The 16,986-nt window shown below is 45.4% G+C and overlaps 1 protein-coding gene across 3 annotated transcripts in view; it reads right to left on the bottom strand.

The window, feature by feature from the left end:
* sphkap (SPHK1 interactor, AKAP domain containing) overlaps nucleotides 1-16,986 on the bottom strand; it is a 130,301-nt gene that overhangs the window by 49,134 nt on the left and 64,181 nt on the right. Inside the window, exons 1-3 of one of the 3 annotated variants that reach the window (XM_023796020.2) lie at nucleotides 12,040-12,198; nucleotides 11,558-11,703; nucleotides 7,173-7,275 (exon numbers count right to left, since the gene is read on the bottom strand). In XM_023796020.2, the coding sequence (XP_023651788.1) occupies nucleotides 7,173-7,275; nucleotides 11,558-11,592 (138 nt within the window). In that variant the 5' untranslated portion in view covers nucleotides 11,593-11,703; nucleotides 12,040-12,198. Of the gene's footprint in view, nucleotides 1-7,172; nucleotides 7,276-11,557; nucleotides 11,704-12,039; nucleotides 12,199-15,103; nucleotides 15,118-16,986 lie in introns of those variants that run through there. The other 2 variants (XM_072701135.1, XM_072701136.1) reach the window with 2 other exon arrangements.

Below are 16,986 nucleotides of genomic sequence, written 5' to 3'. Positions count from 1 at the left end.
TGTGCTACAACAGCAGAAGACCCCACCGGGTACCACTCATCTCCACTACAAATAGGAAAAAGAGGCTACAATTTGCACGAGCTAAAATTGGACAGTTGAAGACTGGAAAAATGTTGCCAGGTCTGATGAGTCTTGATTTCTGTTGAGACATTCAAATGGTAGAGTCAGAATTTGGCGTAAACAGAATGAGAACATGGATCCATCATGCCTTGTTACCACTGTGCAGGCTGGTGGTGGTGGTGTAATGGTGTGGGGGATGTTTTCTTGGCACACTTTAGGCCCCTTAGTGCCAATTGGGCATCGTTTAAATGCCACGGCCTACCTGAGCATTGTTTCTGACCATGTCCATCCCTTTATGACCACCATGTACCCATCCTCTGGCTACTTCCAGCAGGATAATGCACCATGTCACAAAGCTTGAATCATTTCAAATTGGTTTCTTGAACATGACAATGAGTTCACTGTACTAAAATGGCCCCCACAGTCACCAGATCTCAACCCAATAGAGCATCTTTGGGATGTGGTGGAACGGGAGCTTCGTGCCCTGGATGTGCATCCCACAAATCTCCATCAACTGCAAGATGCTATCCTATCAATATGGGCCAACATTTCTAAAGAATGCTTTCAGCACCTTGTTGAATCAATGCCACATAGAATTAAGGCAGTTCTGAAGGCGAAAGGGGGTCAAACACCGTATTAGTATGGTGTTCCTAATAATCCTTTAGGTGAGTGTATAATCTTCTTTCTGAGCTCCTCAGTCAACTCTCTCCTTTGCTTTCTCTGGTCCATGTTCAGTGTGGTGCAAACAATGATTCCCTTTAAATAGGCTGAATTGGTGATGAAAAGCTTGACATTACATTAGACAGTTGCTTTTAATTGAATCACTTTTCAGGAGAAATGAAGAATTGTTTCAATGAGCTGTAAGGGTACCAACAAATTTGTCAACAGCTGCATAAGTAAAGCATAAATAAAAGCCTGTGTCCCATTGATCGCTATCAATCCCCCAAAAACTAACAAATAACTACCTAACAAAATGACTTACAGTGGAAACCGCTTATAGTGATCTTGTCTGTCTGGGTGAAATTGATCACTATATGTGTATTATCATTATAACAGATTTTTTTCTTTATGTTTCAGACAGATTACCATCTAATTAACATTTGCGTATTTATTACATGAATATAAGGTAATAAAACGGACAGCGTCGCTATTTACTGAATTTTGACTCTTTCAGAATACAGTATTTCAAATACTTTTTCAAATTACAGTATTGTACAAATGAAACTACTGAACTGTGTATAATTCAAATACACTGTAACAGTGTCACGCCCACACGGGCGTAACCGAGCGGGAGCACGGCAGTACGCCTAATTAGGGGCTTTACAAAAGACACCAGCGCTCTAGGGCATGTCGCGAAGTATTGTGCCACATGAGTTTGAGCCGTGCCGAGTGTTTTGCCGTCTTTTGTCTGCCCGCTTTTCCTAAGCTAATCCGTCTGCCTGGTGTGAATCCCTCACCCTGCTTCCTTTCCCTCTCCAGCCCAGCTCCAGTGCCTGACCCGCTTCCCTTGCCAAGCCCTGCTCGTCCCGTCTTCCCTTCCCAGTGTGATCGTGTCCTGTACTTACCTGTCGGACGGATTTCCTGGCTTCTGACCCTCGCGCCAAATCATCGACCTTGCCTTTGGATCACCCTTGTCATTGCTAGATCGCTGCCAATAAAGCCAGCAGTACCCCACATTCCTGGATCTGTGTCTATCTGCCCGGTTGAACGCCACAGAATACTTCGCCGTGAAATAATGGATCCAGCGGGGAACGCACCTCTGGAGAACCACCTGGTAGCACTCGAGCAGCTCTTTGCCCATCAAGAGGCCCAGGTTCCTTTGCCTGCTTCTCCTCCCTGTCCATCTGCCTCGATCCCCATCGCACTTCCGGAGCGGTACGACGGAAACCCAGATAATTGTCGTGGGTTTTTAATGCAGTGCAGCATCTACGTCGAGGAGCACCCGGAAATGTTCCGGACCCAAGCACCCAAGGTCAGATTCATCATCTCACTTCTGACCGGTCGTGCACGGGAATGGGCCACGGCTCTGTGGGCAGCCCAGAGTCCCCTTATAGACTCCACCAGGGAGTTCCATAATGCCCTTCACGAGGTGTTTGACCATCCCGCCGTGGGGCGCTGACCGGGCGAACAGCTCTTGGATTGTCGCCAAGGGAACCGGTCGGCAGCGGAATACTCCTTGGAATTCCGCACCATCGATGCGGGGCTCCGGTGGACCGAGGACACCCTGATGACCATCTTCCAGCGGGGCCTTAACCAGGACCTACAGGACGAACTCGCCACCCGCGAAGACGCTTATCATTTAAGGAGTTCGTTAGGCTAGTGGTTCGGCTGGATAACACCGTCAGGGACCACCGCCGCTGTCGCCATCAGTCCCACCGGTCACCACCGAGCCCAGCCCTCAATCCCTCCGAACCCATGCAGCTGGGAAGGTCTCCCCTCTCCGTGGCAGAACGAAGAAGAAGGACGCAGGGAGGCCTATGTCTGTACTGCGGGGAGACTGGACATGCAATCATCACCTACCCCGTGAGACCCCGTAGAACGGAGATCCTTCCGCCGGTAGGTGGCCCATCTCGACTCTCGTCCGTCCTAAACCAACTAACGGTGCCGGTAGTTTTAGGACCCAGAGGGAATTGGGTTACAGTCCTTGCTCTCGTGGACAGTGGGGCGGCCGGCAACTTTATTGATCTAACCCTGGCGCGCCGCTTAGGTCTTTCTTTTCAGAAACTCGCCCGCCCGATCTCTGTCCTGGGAGTAACAGGGGAAAAGATTGAGGAGGGGACCATTCAGTTCTCCCCCTTCATGCAGAGGATTTCGCGATGTATGTGCTCCCACACGCAAAAGATCCTTTGATTCTAGGTTTTCCCTGGCTGCAACAACACAACCCGCAACTCGATTGGAAGAAGGGTGAGCTGACCACTTGGTCCCGCAAGTGTCTAACCCCCTGCATGTCCCTTCCCTGTAAGGCTTCCAGAGTGGAGAGTCCCGAACCAGAGAATCTAAGCCTAATTCCGGAGGAATATCAAGACTACCGTGATGTGTTTAGCAAGGTCTCTCCCCCCGCACCGGGCCTGTGATTGCGCCATCAAGCTCCTGGAGGGCGCTACTCTACCCAAGGGGAAATTGTACCCCGTGTCCCTCCAGGAGGAGGAGTCCCTGGAGGTTCACATTCAGGAGGGCCTAAAACAGGGGATTATTCGCCCCTCTACCTCACCAGTAACTGCGGGGTTCTTTTTTATTAAGAAGAAGGGTGGGGGGTTGAGGCCGTGTGTCGACTATCGTGCCCTTAATGCCATTACTGTAAAGAGAAGGGAACCGTTGCCATTAATCCCCGCTTCAGTGGAGCAGCTTTGGGAGGCCCGTATTTTTACCAAGCTGGACCTCCGAAGTGCCTATAACCTGGTAAGAATTAAGCAGGGAGATGAATGGAAGACGTCGTTTGTCACCAGTAGGGGGCAGTATGAATATCTTGTCATGCCTTACGGGCTAGCTAACAGCCCCTCAATCTTCCAGGCGTTTATGAATCATGTATTTAGGGACATGCTGCACCATTTTGTTATACATTGATGAGATTCTTATCTACTCCCCTGATAAGCAGACGCACATCCAGCATGTACACCAGGTGCTGCAGCGATTACGGGAACATAGCCTGTTTGCTAAGGGGGAAAAGTGTGAGTTTCACCTACCTCAGGTCCAGTTCCTCGGCTATGTAATCCGGCACGGGGCTGTGGCGATAGAAACAAAGAAGGTGACTGCTATCCTGGACTGGCTGAGACCTCAAACCCTTAAAGAGCTGCAGAGATTCCTGGGGTTTGCAAACTTCTATCGCCGTTTTATTCGCAATTTTAGCCAGGTGGCGGCGCCCTTTAAACCTCCTTGACCCGCGGCCAGCCGTCCCGTCTACCCTGGCCCCCAGAAGCAGCAACGGCTTTCACGAAGCTCAAGAAAACCTTCAGCTCCGCTCCCATTCTCGCTCAGCCCTGGCCCGATCTCCCCTTTGAGGTCGAGGTAGACGCCTCAGAAGCGGGAGTGGGAGCAGTTCTCCTGCAACGCGATCCTCAGACCGGAAGGCGGCACCCCTGCGCCTACTACTCCCGCAAGCTGACCGCCGCGGAACGGAATTACCAGGTGGGAGATAGAGAATTGTTAGCCATCCGCCTGGCGCTAGAAGAGTGGAGACACTGGCTGGAGGGTGCACGTTATCCTTTCTTGGTCCTCACAGACCATCGAAACCTGGAGTACCTCCAGTCAGCCAAGCGCCTCTCTGCCCGCTAGGCTCGCTGGGCTCAATGGTTTGCCAGGTTTGTTTTTAAGGTCAGTTACCTGCTGGGGAAGAAGACCATTAAGGCGGATGCCCTCTCCCGGCAGTTCGACCCCCCAAACAGCGAGGACCGAACCAGCCCCATACTCAGTCCCACCTGCTTCACATCCACTATCACCTGGACCCTGGAAGAAAGCATTCGACAGGAGAATGAGGGGAGGACCCCTCCTCCCGGCTGTCCGCCTGGACTGCAGTTCATAACACGGAGACACCGCATTGCACTTCTCAATTGGGTGCATTCCCAGCGGGGTACCGGACACCCTGGGGTTGCTGCAACCCGACGGTTTGGCCAAATGGGCAAACCAGGAGGTAGCCAAGGCTCTCCGGATGCTTTGCCATTCAGATCCCTCCAGTTGGGCAGCACACCTAGTGTGGGCGGAGTACTCCCTCAATACCCGGGTGAGTCCAGTGACTAACTGTTCCCCATTCCAGTGTGTCTTAGGGTACCAACCTCCCCTCTTTCCCTGGGACTTCCCGGACGGGCCGGTGCCACGAGTGGAAGACTGGTACTGAGAGAGCCGTCGAGCCTGGCAACAGATACAACAATCATTGCAATCCGAGGCACAGAGACGAAAAAACCAAGCCGATTGTCGACAGAGACCAGGCTAATCCTACCGAGCAGGACAACTGGTATGGTTATCCACTAAGAACCTGCGCATCCCAGGGTGCCGTAAGCTGACCGCCTGCTTCATTGTCCCCTTCTGCGTCCTTCGCCGGGTGGGGCCTGTGGCCGTCCGTCTCCAGCTGCCCAAGATATATCGTATCTGTCCCACGTTTCACGTGTCCCTGCTCAAGCCAGTGAAACGCAGTTCCCTGAAGCCCGAAGTCACCCCCGCCGTGGACCCTCCCCTGGCGGTCCAAGGGGATGGCCCCTCTGACCAGATCCACTCCATTCTGGACTCTTGCCGCCACCATGGCCAGCTGCAATACCTGGTGGACTGGGAGGGCTGCAGTCCGGATGAGCGCAGTAACTGACCCCGCTCTCAAGGCTGCCTTCCATCTTGCACGCCCGGATCGGCCAGCCCCCCGGCCGCGGGGGCGGCCCCGCAAACGCCCTCAGCCTCCAGGAGGCGGCCGTCGGGGGGGGTACTGTCATGCCCACAAGGGGCGGGACCGAGCGGGAGCACGGCAGTATGCCTAATTAGGGGCTTTACAAAAGACACCAGCGCTCTAGGGCACATCGCGAAGTATTGTGCCAAATGAGTTTTGTCTGCCGTCTTTTGTCTGTCCACTTTCCCTAACCTAATCCGTCTGCCTGGTGTGAATCCCTCACCCTGCTTCCTTTCCCTCTCCAGCCCAGCTCCAGTGCCTGACCCGCTTCCCTTGCCAAGCCCTGCTCGTCCCGTCTTCCCTTCCCAGTGTGATCGTGTCCTGTACTTACCTATCGGATGGATTTCCTGGTTTCTGACCCTCGCGCCCATTCATCGACCTTGCCTTTGGATCACCCTTGTCTGTACCTTTGCTAGATCGCTGCCAATAAAGCTAGCAGTACCCCGCATTCCTGGATCTGTGTCTATCTGCCTGGGCGAACGCCACAAACAGTACCATACATATAATATAGCTTATTGTAGTTTTGCTTGTTTTTGTTAGTTTGTCATAAGCTTTGATGAGTCTATATTTGTCACAGAAAAAATGCCTTTCTTTTTCCTGTCATGTTTTCTGTGCACGCAGCATTAGCCTCAGGTAGCTAGCTAGAAGCAGACGGGCTACCACAAGATACAGCAGGCTTAGCAAACTTATGCAAAGAAAACACATCATATGAAAGTTACACGGTGTGCATTGTCCCCCAAAGTTTAATACTTACAGTACACTTTACTGGACATGTCTATGTTGTTTAGGTTAATACTTATTAGTCCATAAACAAATTCTATCGTTTGTAATTTAAATGGACACAGTGCAAATATTAATGGTAATGAAAAAGTTTTGCAAGATCTCGCAAAAATCCATCTCACCTTTGCAAGATCTCATAAAAGGGCACGTTTTGTTTTTTATTTCAACCACCAATTTTTCCACCCCTCCATGTCCTTTCCGAGGCTCCATACAAAACAAATGAATGAATGATACATGGATTCTGCCAAAGCAGGATTTATGTGTGCTGGAATTGACTACTCAGTTTGGGCAGGAAGTCATGCCCAAAGTCAGTTGATTCACGGCTTGTCCCTTTGAGGAAAAGCAAATGCAATACGGTAAAAGAAAAACAAAAAGGCAAAATTAAAAGCAATATGGCAAAAGCAATACAGCAAAATTAAAAGCATTAATTTTCTTATTTCTTTGCTTCTAATTTCTTTTCCTTATTATTTTATTTTTATTTGTATCTATTTCACTTTCTGATTGAACATTTATTTGTTTATTCTTTTACATTTTTTTTCTTTTTTATGACACTCCTGTCACTCCATGTAGTATTTAACCAATAGTGGCTGTTAATAAAGACAGCAACATTCATTATAAAAGAGCTGTCATATCATTCATTATTATGGTTCAACCTTTCTCCGCAATATTTTTTTAACCATCTTCTCCTGCATCGAAAACATTGTTTTTTTGGAATGTTTGCGTGTTAATACACTTATTGTAATGCGATTGTCAAATAAAATAATTTTCTTTATAAAGGTGAGATTTGGTATTCAAAAAAACATTTTTTTTCTAAAAACAGTTGCCAAAAGTGGGGGGTCGTCTTATAGTCTGGGTTGCCTTATATTCCGGCCAATATGGTAATGAAAAACAGCACACAGCATACATGCAATTATGGAAGCTGTTGTATTTACATGCTTATATTTTGTTTCAAACAAATAATTACCTTTTTACACGTGGTGACAGTGGTCCCCAAGGTGCTGTCAGTACTCAGTCCTTCTGTATCTGTGGATTCGGAGATCTCAGACATTCCTGACGACTGCAACTTACTGAAGATGGACATAAAGGACTGTTACACTTCAATGTTTGCTGGACGGTCACAACACATACCTAAGTAAATATGATCTGTGTCAGTATTCTTTCAAAGCAAATGGCTGACTCCTTGTCAGAATAAATTGAATTCTCCTTTTCATTTACAGTACATAAAAAAACCAAATTAAACTTTTCTTTCAATTTGTTTTAAAAATATTGATCAAGGTAGGCAACCAATAATAGCTTTAATTAAAGGTTAACATGAATGATCAAGTTAAAGACTTATTGACAAAGGAAATCCATTAGCCCACTTTGACCCAAGTTTTCATTTAAATTTCCATTGTTCTGCTTTTCATTAACTGTCCCCCTGTGAAAGAGTATGCGGAATCAATCACATTGTCCTGGATGACCTGCAATATACACCCATTCACATTCTCATATTAATATACTCCAATGCAAGATGACTGTTAAACAGTTATAATGTATAAGCACATTACTACTCATGTTTTGTTCAACCAAAATATGGACACACCACATGCATATATTGAAAAGAAGAAGAAATGTACGCAAATTTCTGTATACGTCATGCCATATTTAAGGTTTTAAACATTTTCTGTTTTTATTTTTTTATTTGTAAATGGAAACAAGCACTGGATAAACAGTTGGGAGATGGATGGATTTCCTTGTTTCTTTACATAATTCATCTACTAACAAATTTAATAATCCATTAAAATGTACTTAAGTATACAGTACTAAGGATGGGCATTTCAGGTACAATTACTAGTTGAACTTTGCCAGTCATTACCCCCAACACACACACACACACACACAGAAATGTGATTGGATTAAAATATTTTTTTCTTCCCATACAACATGAGTTATTACTTGTTGCTGAAAATGATAACATAAAACATTAAAAAGTAGCGTGAATAAATTAAATTGAAACTTAAACTTTAGAGATAGCTCAAATGCAGTAGAATGCAATAACATTAGCTAGCTTGTGCCTTGGGAAAATGGTGGGAAATAGGGATTTCTTTATTTTTAAAAATCCTAACTAAGCTTCTCTGGCTCAGCCTAATCCTGTTATTGATGGTTTTCATGTTATTGTTGCTTGTTGTGGGGTTACTTTAAAGAGCAACATAAAGAACAACATTTTAATTTGCCACCACAGCTTTTCCTTGGTCTGCTCGGCGCTTCAATATAGTAAAATATTGTAAATGAAATTAAGCTTATTATAGTTTGCATCTCGGTGGCTAGTTTTCGGGGGTTTATCATAAGCTTCGATGAGTCCATATTTGTAATTGAGAGTAAATTACTTTCTTTTCTCCGTCATGATTTCTGTGCATGCAGCATTAGCCTCAGGTAGCTAGCCAGAAGCAGACAGGAGTAAAATAGAAAAAAGAATTATCGTAGTTTAAAATTTTTTCCGTATGTTGCAATGTATAAAAAGACCCAAAATGAAGACTTTCAGTGGACTACTTGATTACTATAAGCAAATATTTAAACAGAATTTGTATAAGGATGATCCTGTCCCAAGCTTATTGATAAATAAAAGCGGTTGGTAACTATATAACCATGATCATTTTAAGCTGGTTCCACTGTCTTTAAAATAGCTTATTTATTTATCAATTTTATTTTTTTTGATTTTATACACGTTCTCGAATTTTCGACAATGCTTACTCGATCAACCCTAACATAGATTCATTAGGTACACCTAGTACTGTAGTAGAACCTACTTTTGCCTTCAGAACCACTTCCAGGTAGACAAGCTAGACATTTACCAAGTTTTTTCTGCACACCACCGTTGTACTGAGCTCTTATTTTTGCACGTTTGGCTGCCCTGTTAGCTTGGAGGAGTCTGGACATTTTCCTCTTACCTCTGAACTACATTGTGGGAAAACCCCAGGACAGTAGAACCTCCACTTATGGCACCAAAAACACACCAGTGTTGTGTACAAGTCCACCTCAAATGTCAAATGTATATGCCATTTTTATCTACTAGGCTTGTGCATCGATGTGTCTATGCATGTTCTGACCATCCATGCTCTCTGCCTTCCCACATGTGGGCACCATCTGAGCTGGAGTCCTGTTTCTGTCCCATGGAAGTGTGACATTGTGGATGTGACTTATGAACTTACCATCATGGGTGCAAACTTCAATCTGCCACCCTACACAGGCCAGTGTGGAGAACTGACTCTTTGATGGACTTTGGCTAGACGATGATCACAGTTCACACCTTAATAAGTAAGCAAGGCCACTCTATCTTTTTCAATAATGTTATTATGCCCGGGGGGTTGGGCATCCAGTTGACCTTGGACCCCCAGAGGTTTTTTTCTCCCTACTTCGGAGTTTTTGGTTCCTGTCGTCCATTGTCATGTGGCTTTTTTTCTTTCATTTCTTTGTCTTCCCTTTTCCCTGTCTTTGTATTATTCTGTCTTAACTATATTGTAATGTATCACTACATACCCATAGGGTGACTGTTGTGAAAGGCACTACATAAAAAAAATAATTGAACTGAAATTGAAATCCAAGTCAAGACATTATCTTTAACAAATTGAGTCCAAGTCCAGACCAAGACCAAGTCTAAAGTGGGGCAGGTCTGAGAGGTCCAAGTCCAGAAAAACACAAGTTAACCGTCACTTGCATGCACCCGAGGAATCAATCAAAATGTAGCATTCTAGACACAACTACATCTTAAAGGGCTAATCATATGCTGTCCGTGCTGTTTTTTGGCTGCATCCTTTTATTTATTCTCTGGCATGTACAGGGGACTTTATAAAGCAAAATGGACCAGATGTAATAGCTGACACTTTTTTCTGCTCATTTTGGTATATCTGTCATATATTCGTACATAATGGCATTGACATGGCACTGAGGCTCATTGTGTAGCTTCGTACCTGTGGGGGGACTGAATCCTGCTTCTGCTCTGTGGAGTTTCCATCTTTTTCAAATAGCATGCCCAGAGACTTGTGGCTAGGCAATCTGGTGTCTCTGAATTGTCTATAATGTGTGTCTTAAGCCCTATGCTGACTGGGATGGGCTCCACCCCACCAGGGCCATATTATCCAGGGTAAGTCAAAGGATGGTTGGATGATCTAGAAGCCAGATTTCACGAGTCTAATTATTCCTCAGATTTAAAAAACAAACCCCTAAGCAGCAACAGTACAGTGTACTTTGCAAGGTGTGTTCAATTAAATAAGTAAAGTTAGGTATGTTAAAACATATTTGGTCATTTGATGTGCCTCGTCAGTAGGGTAGGTAAACATTGGGGATGCTCACAGACAAACTGCATAATGAGAAATATTATAAGTGTACAGGGACCAAGGTTATGCATTTTGTATTTGGCAAATTGTGATCAAATAAAATAATAATAGTGTTATTATTATTATTATTTTTATTATTATTTATTATTATTATTATTGACCGTGTGTGTGTGTGTTTGTGTGTATTCGTAAACAACAAAGACTTAAATATAGATTGGTATCGTGCGTTCGTATGCTTACGAATGCATTGCAGTAAACACATGCATGTAGGCTACTTACAGGACAAACTTTATGCAGCAATAACTGCACACCATTTCTAAAAATGTGGTATCTGATATCTTCAGAAACGACATGTAATTTTAAGAATCGGTTGAACAATCATATAAGTACTAAGATACTATCTTAAAACATACTTAATAATATAGTTAATCGGACACCAATCGGACAACATTAGATTACATTTTTATATGATGTTCTGTAATTACGGAACCTTAATGTTATCTAAGTCGATGACAATCGACGCCTGAAATACGAAATACTGCACGAACATCGTATACATTGTCATCTACAGTTAACAATGGCACATATCAAAACCACAGAAACATGTTTTGATGGATATTACTTCGAACTTTTCATTCACCATGAAATCTGGTTAATAAAGCATAAAAGGCGTCTTTTATGTTGTATAAATTGCTATGTCCTTTAACGGTCGTTTCGATACAGGAACCTGAAGTAATGTTTTTCGCCTCTCCGACCTCCTAGGATAAATTAGTTTTCAAGGTGAATTAGCAAAGCATGTCATAGTGTTCGGCACTTCATATGCAATCATAAATCTACAGAAATACCTACATTTAGAATACCACGCGGGTATTAGTTTTCTAATATCACCGATGTCTTGTACTTCAGGGAATAATAACGCGAGCCAATGCCGGTAGTAAGCAGATCCATGTTATCCAACTCTAACAAAATAAAAATGGTATTAAATTATATTCGGCACGTACCAGATACTAATAGTAAATAAAATTTTCTCACGTACCTCGGCGTTTTGAGAAGGTACTTAGCCCCAGCCATCCCGTCAGAAACCAGAACCAGAAATAGGGTAGTAATATTCTCGTCGATGACGGCGATGAAGGCTGTAGTCACACTGGTTCAAGAGACACGCTTCTGCCCTGAAGCACATCCCTGATTCAGGAGCCACAGCATTCATGCAAGCGCTCCTTAATTGTCTCAGAAATTTGGGTTTCTAGATCATCAGCACAAACTGTTTATGACGAAATATAAGATTGTCCGACATTAACAGTAAAGATCCAACTTTGTGTACCCGTTAATGATTTATGATTTATGCATATTACATTAATATCAATTTAAAGCAAAGATGTGCCCCTTTTTCCCAAGACAAAAATACGTATGCGTCTTATAGTTTGTATTTTGCACAATAGGCTACTTTTATATATGTATTTATTGCAGTGTTACTGATGACGGTAAAAGCTTTTTGCTCGAAATATATTAGCAACTTACTTTTCTAAGTTTTCAGCCGAATGTATTTGGGCAATCTTTTGATAAGGTAAAGCGCCATACTCAACAGTGAAGCACCAGATACTTTCCTGAGGTTGGGACTAGCACACTCGTAATCTTTGTTCTGCTTTCTCGGCCACTTGACCATGTGATATCCGAAAGAGAGCTGTTTATAATAATGCCGAATCTGATACCGGGGGGGTTGGCACTGTAAGTATCCACTGTTTTGGTACAAAGCGCCAACGGAACGGTGATCTAAATAGCGACAGTTAGTACTGTGTTGTTAGTCTTAAAAATATATATTTTTTACAGTTATATTACTATTAAAAATTATTATTAAATATGGGTTGCTTTAAAGTAAACATAAAATGATTGATTCATTAACATTTAATGCAAACTTTGGATTTCAAGTGGCACAATCCTTTCTGTGTATAAAAAAGTAATTTAATAAAGCCCATTAAATAGTCCTTTTTATGCCTTCCAGGCACTGTGACAGACGGGCAATGTATATGACATATTACTTGCTTATCTCATTCTTACCTTCTGGATATTTGATGCAGTGTGATTTAGTTTCATCAAAGGGTTTTACACCTCATTAACACCCTTGAATGTGAGACCTGACTGAAACAGGGATTAATGCTTCAGACCTGAAGATTACATTTTGGTTTGTTTATCAGTGCTGTGTCCATGCGATATCAAGGACCAGCAGGACATGGAGCAGAGAGTTACGAAACACTCATGAAGGACGAATACAAAACGGAACTTGGGATCAGATTTAGGTGCCAGGCCTTAAAAAGACAAGTAATTACAATTACCAACAAGGAAAGCATTAGTGTGCAGCCATTTTGAAAAAAGCAATAAGGAAAAGAAAAAAAACCAAAGCACAAATATCTAAACAATGAAGTGAAATAAAAAGAGGCTACAGTGATTGTGTTCCTACCACTCCAGCCTCTCTCCTTTGCATTAACACTGCTCTCCTCTGCCTGTCTGTCTGTCATTTCACTCTTCTGCCTTGCATTCCTCCTCTCCATTTCAGGTCCAGCCACTGCCCCTGCCTGAACTTCCTATTCCCATCTTGCCCTGCCCCCCACTGTCACTAGGGACCACTGTCATCACGGCTGTACAAGTCTCTGCACGCCTGTCTGGGTTATGCTCCCACTCAGTCCTTCCCTTTAGTGTCCTCCCACATGCAGGAAACAGCATCTTTCAGAATCATAAGTATTAGAGCAGCTTCAGTCTGACCAGCACCATCCTGCTGATTCTCCTAATCGTACTCTCCCTGAATGTCTCCTATAGCTATGCGTTACTAAAATTCATGTCATGTTCTGGCTCCTCATGATGAAAGAACCTTGCAAACCCTTTTATCATATGGTAATATATTTACTACCCAGCTACTTATATTTACTCACCCAGTTGATTTACAAACCTTATGTAGCCAGTATCTTCAATTCATCCATTTTCCATAGCTACAGTATATACACTCACCTAAAGGATTATTAGGAACACCTGTTCAATTTCTCATTAATGCAATTATCTAATCAACCAATCACATGGCAGTTGCTTCAATGCATTTAGGGGTGTGGTCCTGGTCAAGACAATCTCCTGAACTACAAACTGAATGTCAGAATGGGAAAGAAAGGTGATTTAAGCAATTTTGAGCGTAGCATGGTTGTTGGTGCCAGATGGGCCGGTCTGAGGATTTCACAATCTGCTCAGTTACTGGAATTTTCACGCACAACCATTTCTAGGGTTTACAAAGAATGGTGTGCAAAGGGAAAAACATCCAGTATGCGGCAGTCCTGTGGGCGAAAATGCCTTGTTGATGCTAGAAGTCAGAGGAGAATGGGTCGACTGATTCAAGCTGATAGAAGAGCAACTTTGACTGAAATAACCACTCGTTACAACCGAGGTATGCAGCAAAGCATTTGTGAAGCCACAACACGCACAACCTTGAGGCGGATGGGCTACAACAGCAGAAGACCCCACCGGGTACCACTCATCTCCACTACAAATACGAAAAAGAGGCTACAATTTGCACAAGCTCACCAAAATTGGACAGTTGAAGACTGGAAAAATGTTGCCTGGTCTGATGAGTCTCGATTTCTGTTGAGACATTCAAATGGTAGAGTCAGAATTTGGCTTAAACAGAATGAGAACATGGATCCATCATGCCTTGTTACCACTGTGCAGGCTGCTGGTGGTGGTGTAATGGTGTGGGGGATGTTTTCTTGGCACTCTTTAGGCCCCTTAGTGCCAATTGGGCATCGTTTAAATGCCACGGCCTACCTGAGCATTGTTTCTGACCATGTCCATCCCTTTATGACCACCATGTACCCATCATCTGATGGCTACTTCCAGCAGGATAATGCACCATGTCACAAAGCTCGAATCATTTCAAATTGGTTTCTTGAACATGACAATGAGTTCACTGTACTAAAATTGCCCCCACAGTCACCAGATCTCAACCCAATAGAACATCTTTGGGATGTGGTGGAACGGGAGCTTCGTGCACTGGATGTGCATCCCACAAATCTCCATCAACTGTAAGATGCTATCCTATCAATATGGGCCAACATTTCTAAAGAATGCTTTCAGCACTTTGTTGAATCAATGCCACGTAGAATTAAGGCAGTTCTGAAGGCGAAAGGGGGTCAAACACCGTATTAGTATGGTGTTCCTAATAATCCTTTAGGTGAGTGTATACACACCATGATTGTGGTGAGCTTGACCCTTTCCAAGGAAACACGTGACTCATTGGATAATATGCTGGTCCTTCTATACTCCACATCCATATGGCCACATGCTCAGAAAAGAGCAGCCAAGCCCACCAGAGGGCGTGAGGAATCTCTGAGACACATCAGCGTTTTCGAAACTTCTATCTCAACACACCTGTAAACAATTACCTACTTGTTGAGCAGGTATTAGATCTTGCTTGTATCTTTGATCTTACTGAGTGCTTAGGACTTCATTGAGCTCTCCTAGATTTTAAGTGCTTTAACAGTTTTTTTCCTACTTCCTGCTGCCACTGTAGGGGCTCCTACTATTTAGACAGAATCCATTGTCTTACCTTTTGCTCATGCGTGCAGGGTGTCGTGGTTGGTGACGCATGCCCAAAGAGAGAGCGTGGGTTCTCTCTGCTGCTTAGGCACGATATAATAAAGACACAAGTTTTTTGGCGCTCAGCCTGTCTTGACTGCCTCTTTCCTTTTTGCTGCTGCACCGCAGCTCTACAGTGGTGACCCCGACGTTTCGGTGCGTTTGTTTTTCGCTCCGACCATGCTCGCTAATGCAGTTGCGCTCAAGCTCCCGGAGTTCTGGTGCGGCCAGGCAGCGGTCTGGTTCGTGCAGGCGGAGGCTCAGTTCGCCTTGCGCGGGATCACGGAGGACGCAACGAAATACTACTACGTCGTTGCAGCGCTTAACAGCTCCACGGCGGCTAGAGTGGTGAGTCTGCTGCAGAACCCTCCAGAGGCAGAAAAGTACGGTGCCTTAAAGTCTCTGTTGCTGGGCACTTACGAGCTTTCCGAGACAGAGCGCGCGAGCCGCTTGCTCGCGCTACCCGGGCTGGGTGATTCACGGCCCTCGGAGCTGATGGATCACATGCTAGCTCTCCTAGGTGACCATCAGCCCTGCTTTATTTTCAGAGAGCTTTTCATGCAACAGCTGCCCGCAGACGTGCGGGGGGCGTTAGCTAACCTCCCGCTTACGGACTGTGGGGAGCTTGCTAGGGAGGCTGACAAAGTACACACCGCCAGGCTGGCAGCTTGTGCAGCCGTGTGTGCTCAGAGCTCGGATAGCTCCCCGCGGAAGCTACTGTTTCTGCCGCACAGCGGAGCGGTATACCAGGTCTCTGTTTCTACCATGCACGTTTCGGTGACAAAGCAAAAAAATGCACCCCCCCCTTGCCGTTTTAAGGGGACGGGAAACGCACGGGCCGGCGCTCATTAGCGGCAGCGAGCGTCGGCAGTTCCGGCAGCCTGCTCTTCGTCACGGATGCTGTGTCTGGCCGCCGTTTCCTCTGTGACATGGGCGCGCAAGTCAGTGTTTTGCCTGCGTCGGTGGCGGATACGCGCTCTGGGACGAAGGGGCCGACGTTGGAGGCTGCTAATGGTAGCAGTATTGTGACTTACGGCACTCGTGTCGAGGCAGTCTGTTTTGGTGGCCAGCGGTTCCGGTGGCGTTTTGTGGTGGCGAAGGTGTCCACCCCCCTGCTGGGCGCCGATTTTTTATGTGCCAACAACCTGCTGGTGGACATAAAACACCAGCACCTGGTTGATGCCAGGACTTTCCATTCGGTGCGGTGCTCGCAAAGCAGGGCTAGTTCGTCTCAGCTGTCTAGCGCCTTGGCAAATGACACTTTCGCCCGCCTGCTGGCGGAGTTCCCAGACCTCACCTGGCCCACCTTTACATCAGTCACGGCCAAGCACGGCGTTGAACACCACATTCTTACAACAGGGAAGCCGGTCTATGCCCGAGCCCGACGCCTCGATGCCGGTAAATTGGCCATCGCTAAGGCGGAGTTTGCTGTATTGGAGAGCCTTGGTATTGTTCGCCGTTCCAGCAGCGCCTGGGCCTCTCCTCTACACATGGTACCCAAGCCTGGTGGGGGTTGGCGCCCGTGTGGCGATTACCGCCGGCTTAATGACGCCACAACCCCGGATCGCTACCCGATCCCACACATCCAGGACTTTTCCTCCCGGTTGGCGGGGGTATCCATTTTTTCAAAGGTTGACCTGGTGCGTGGCTACCACCAGGTCCCAGTACATCCAGGGGACATTTTTTTGAGTTTCTTCGGATGCCCTTTGGGCTTAAAAACGCTACCCAGTCTTTCCAGCGGCTCATGGACAGTGTTCTGAAGGACCTTCCATTCTTGTTTGTCTATTTAGACGACATTTTGGTAGCCAGCAACTCCAGGTCTGAACATACTGTATAGCTCACCTTCGCACCCTT

Source organism: Paramormyrops kingsleyae, chromosome 17, assembly GCF_048594095.1.
Source record: "Paramormyrops kingsleyae isolate MSU_618 chromosome 17, PKINGS_0.4, whole genome shotgun sequence".
Classification (NCBI taxonomy): Eukaryota; Metazoa; Chordata; class Actinopteri; order Osteoglossiformes; family Mormyridae; genus Paramormyrops; species Paramormyrops kingsleyae.
The sequence above is the reverse complement of the archived record's forward strand: the minus strand, read 5'-3'. Positions and strand labels throughout refer to the sequence as shown.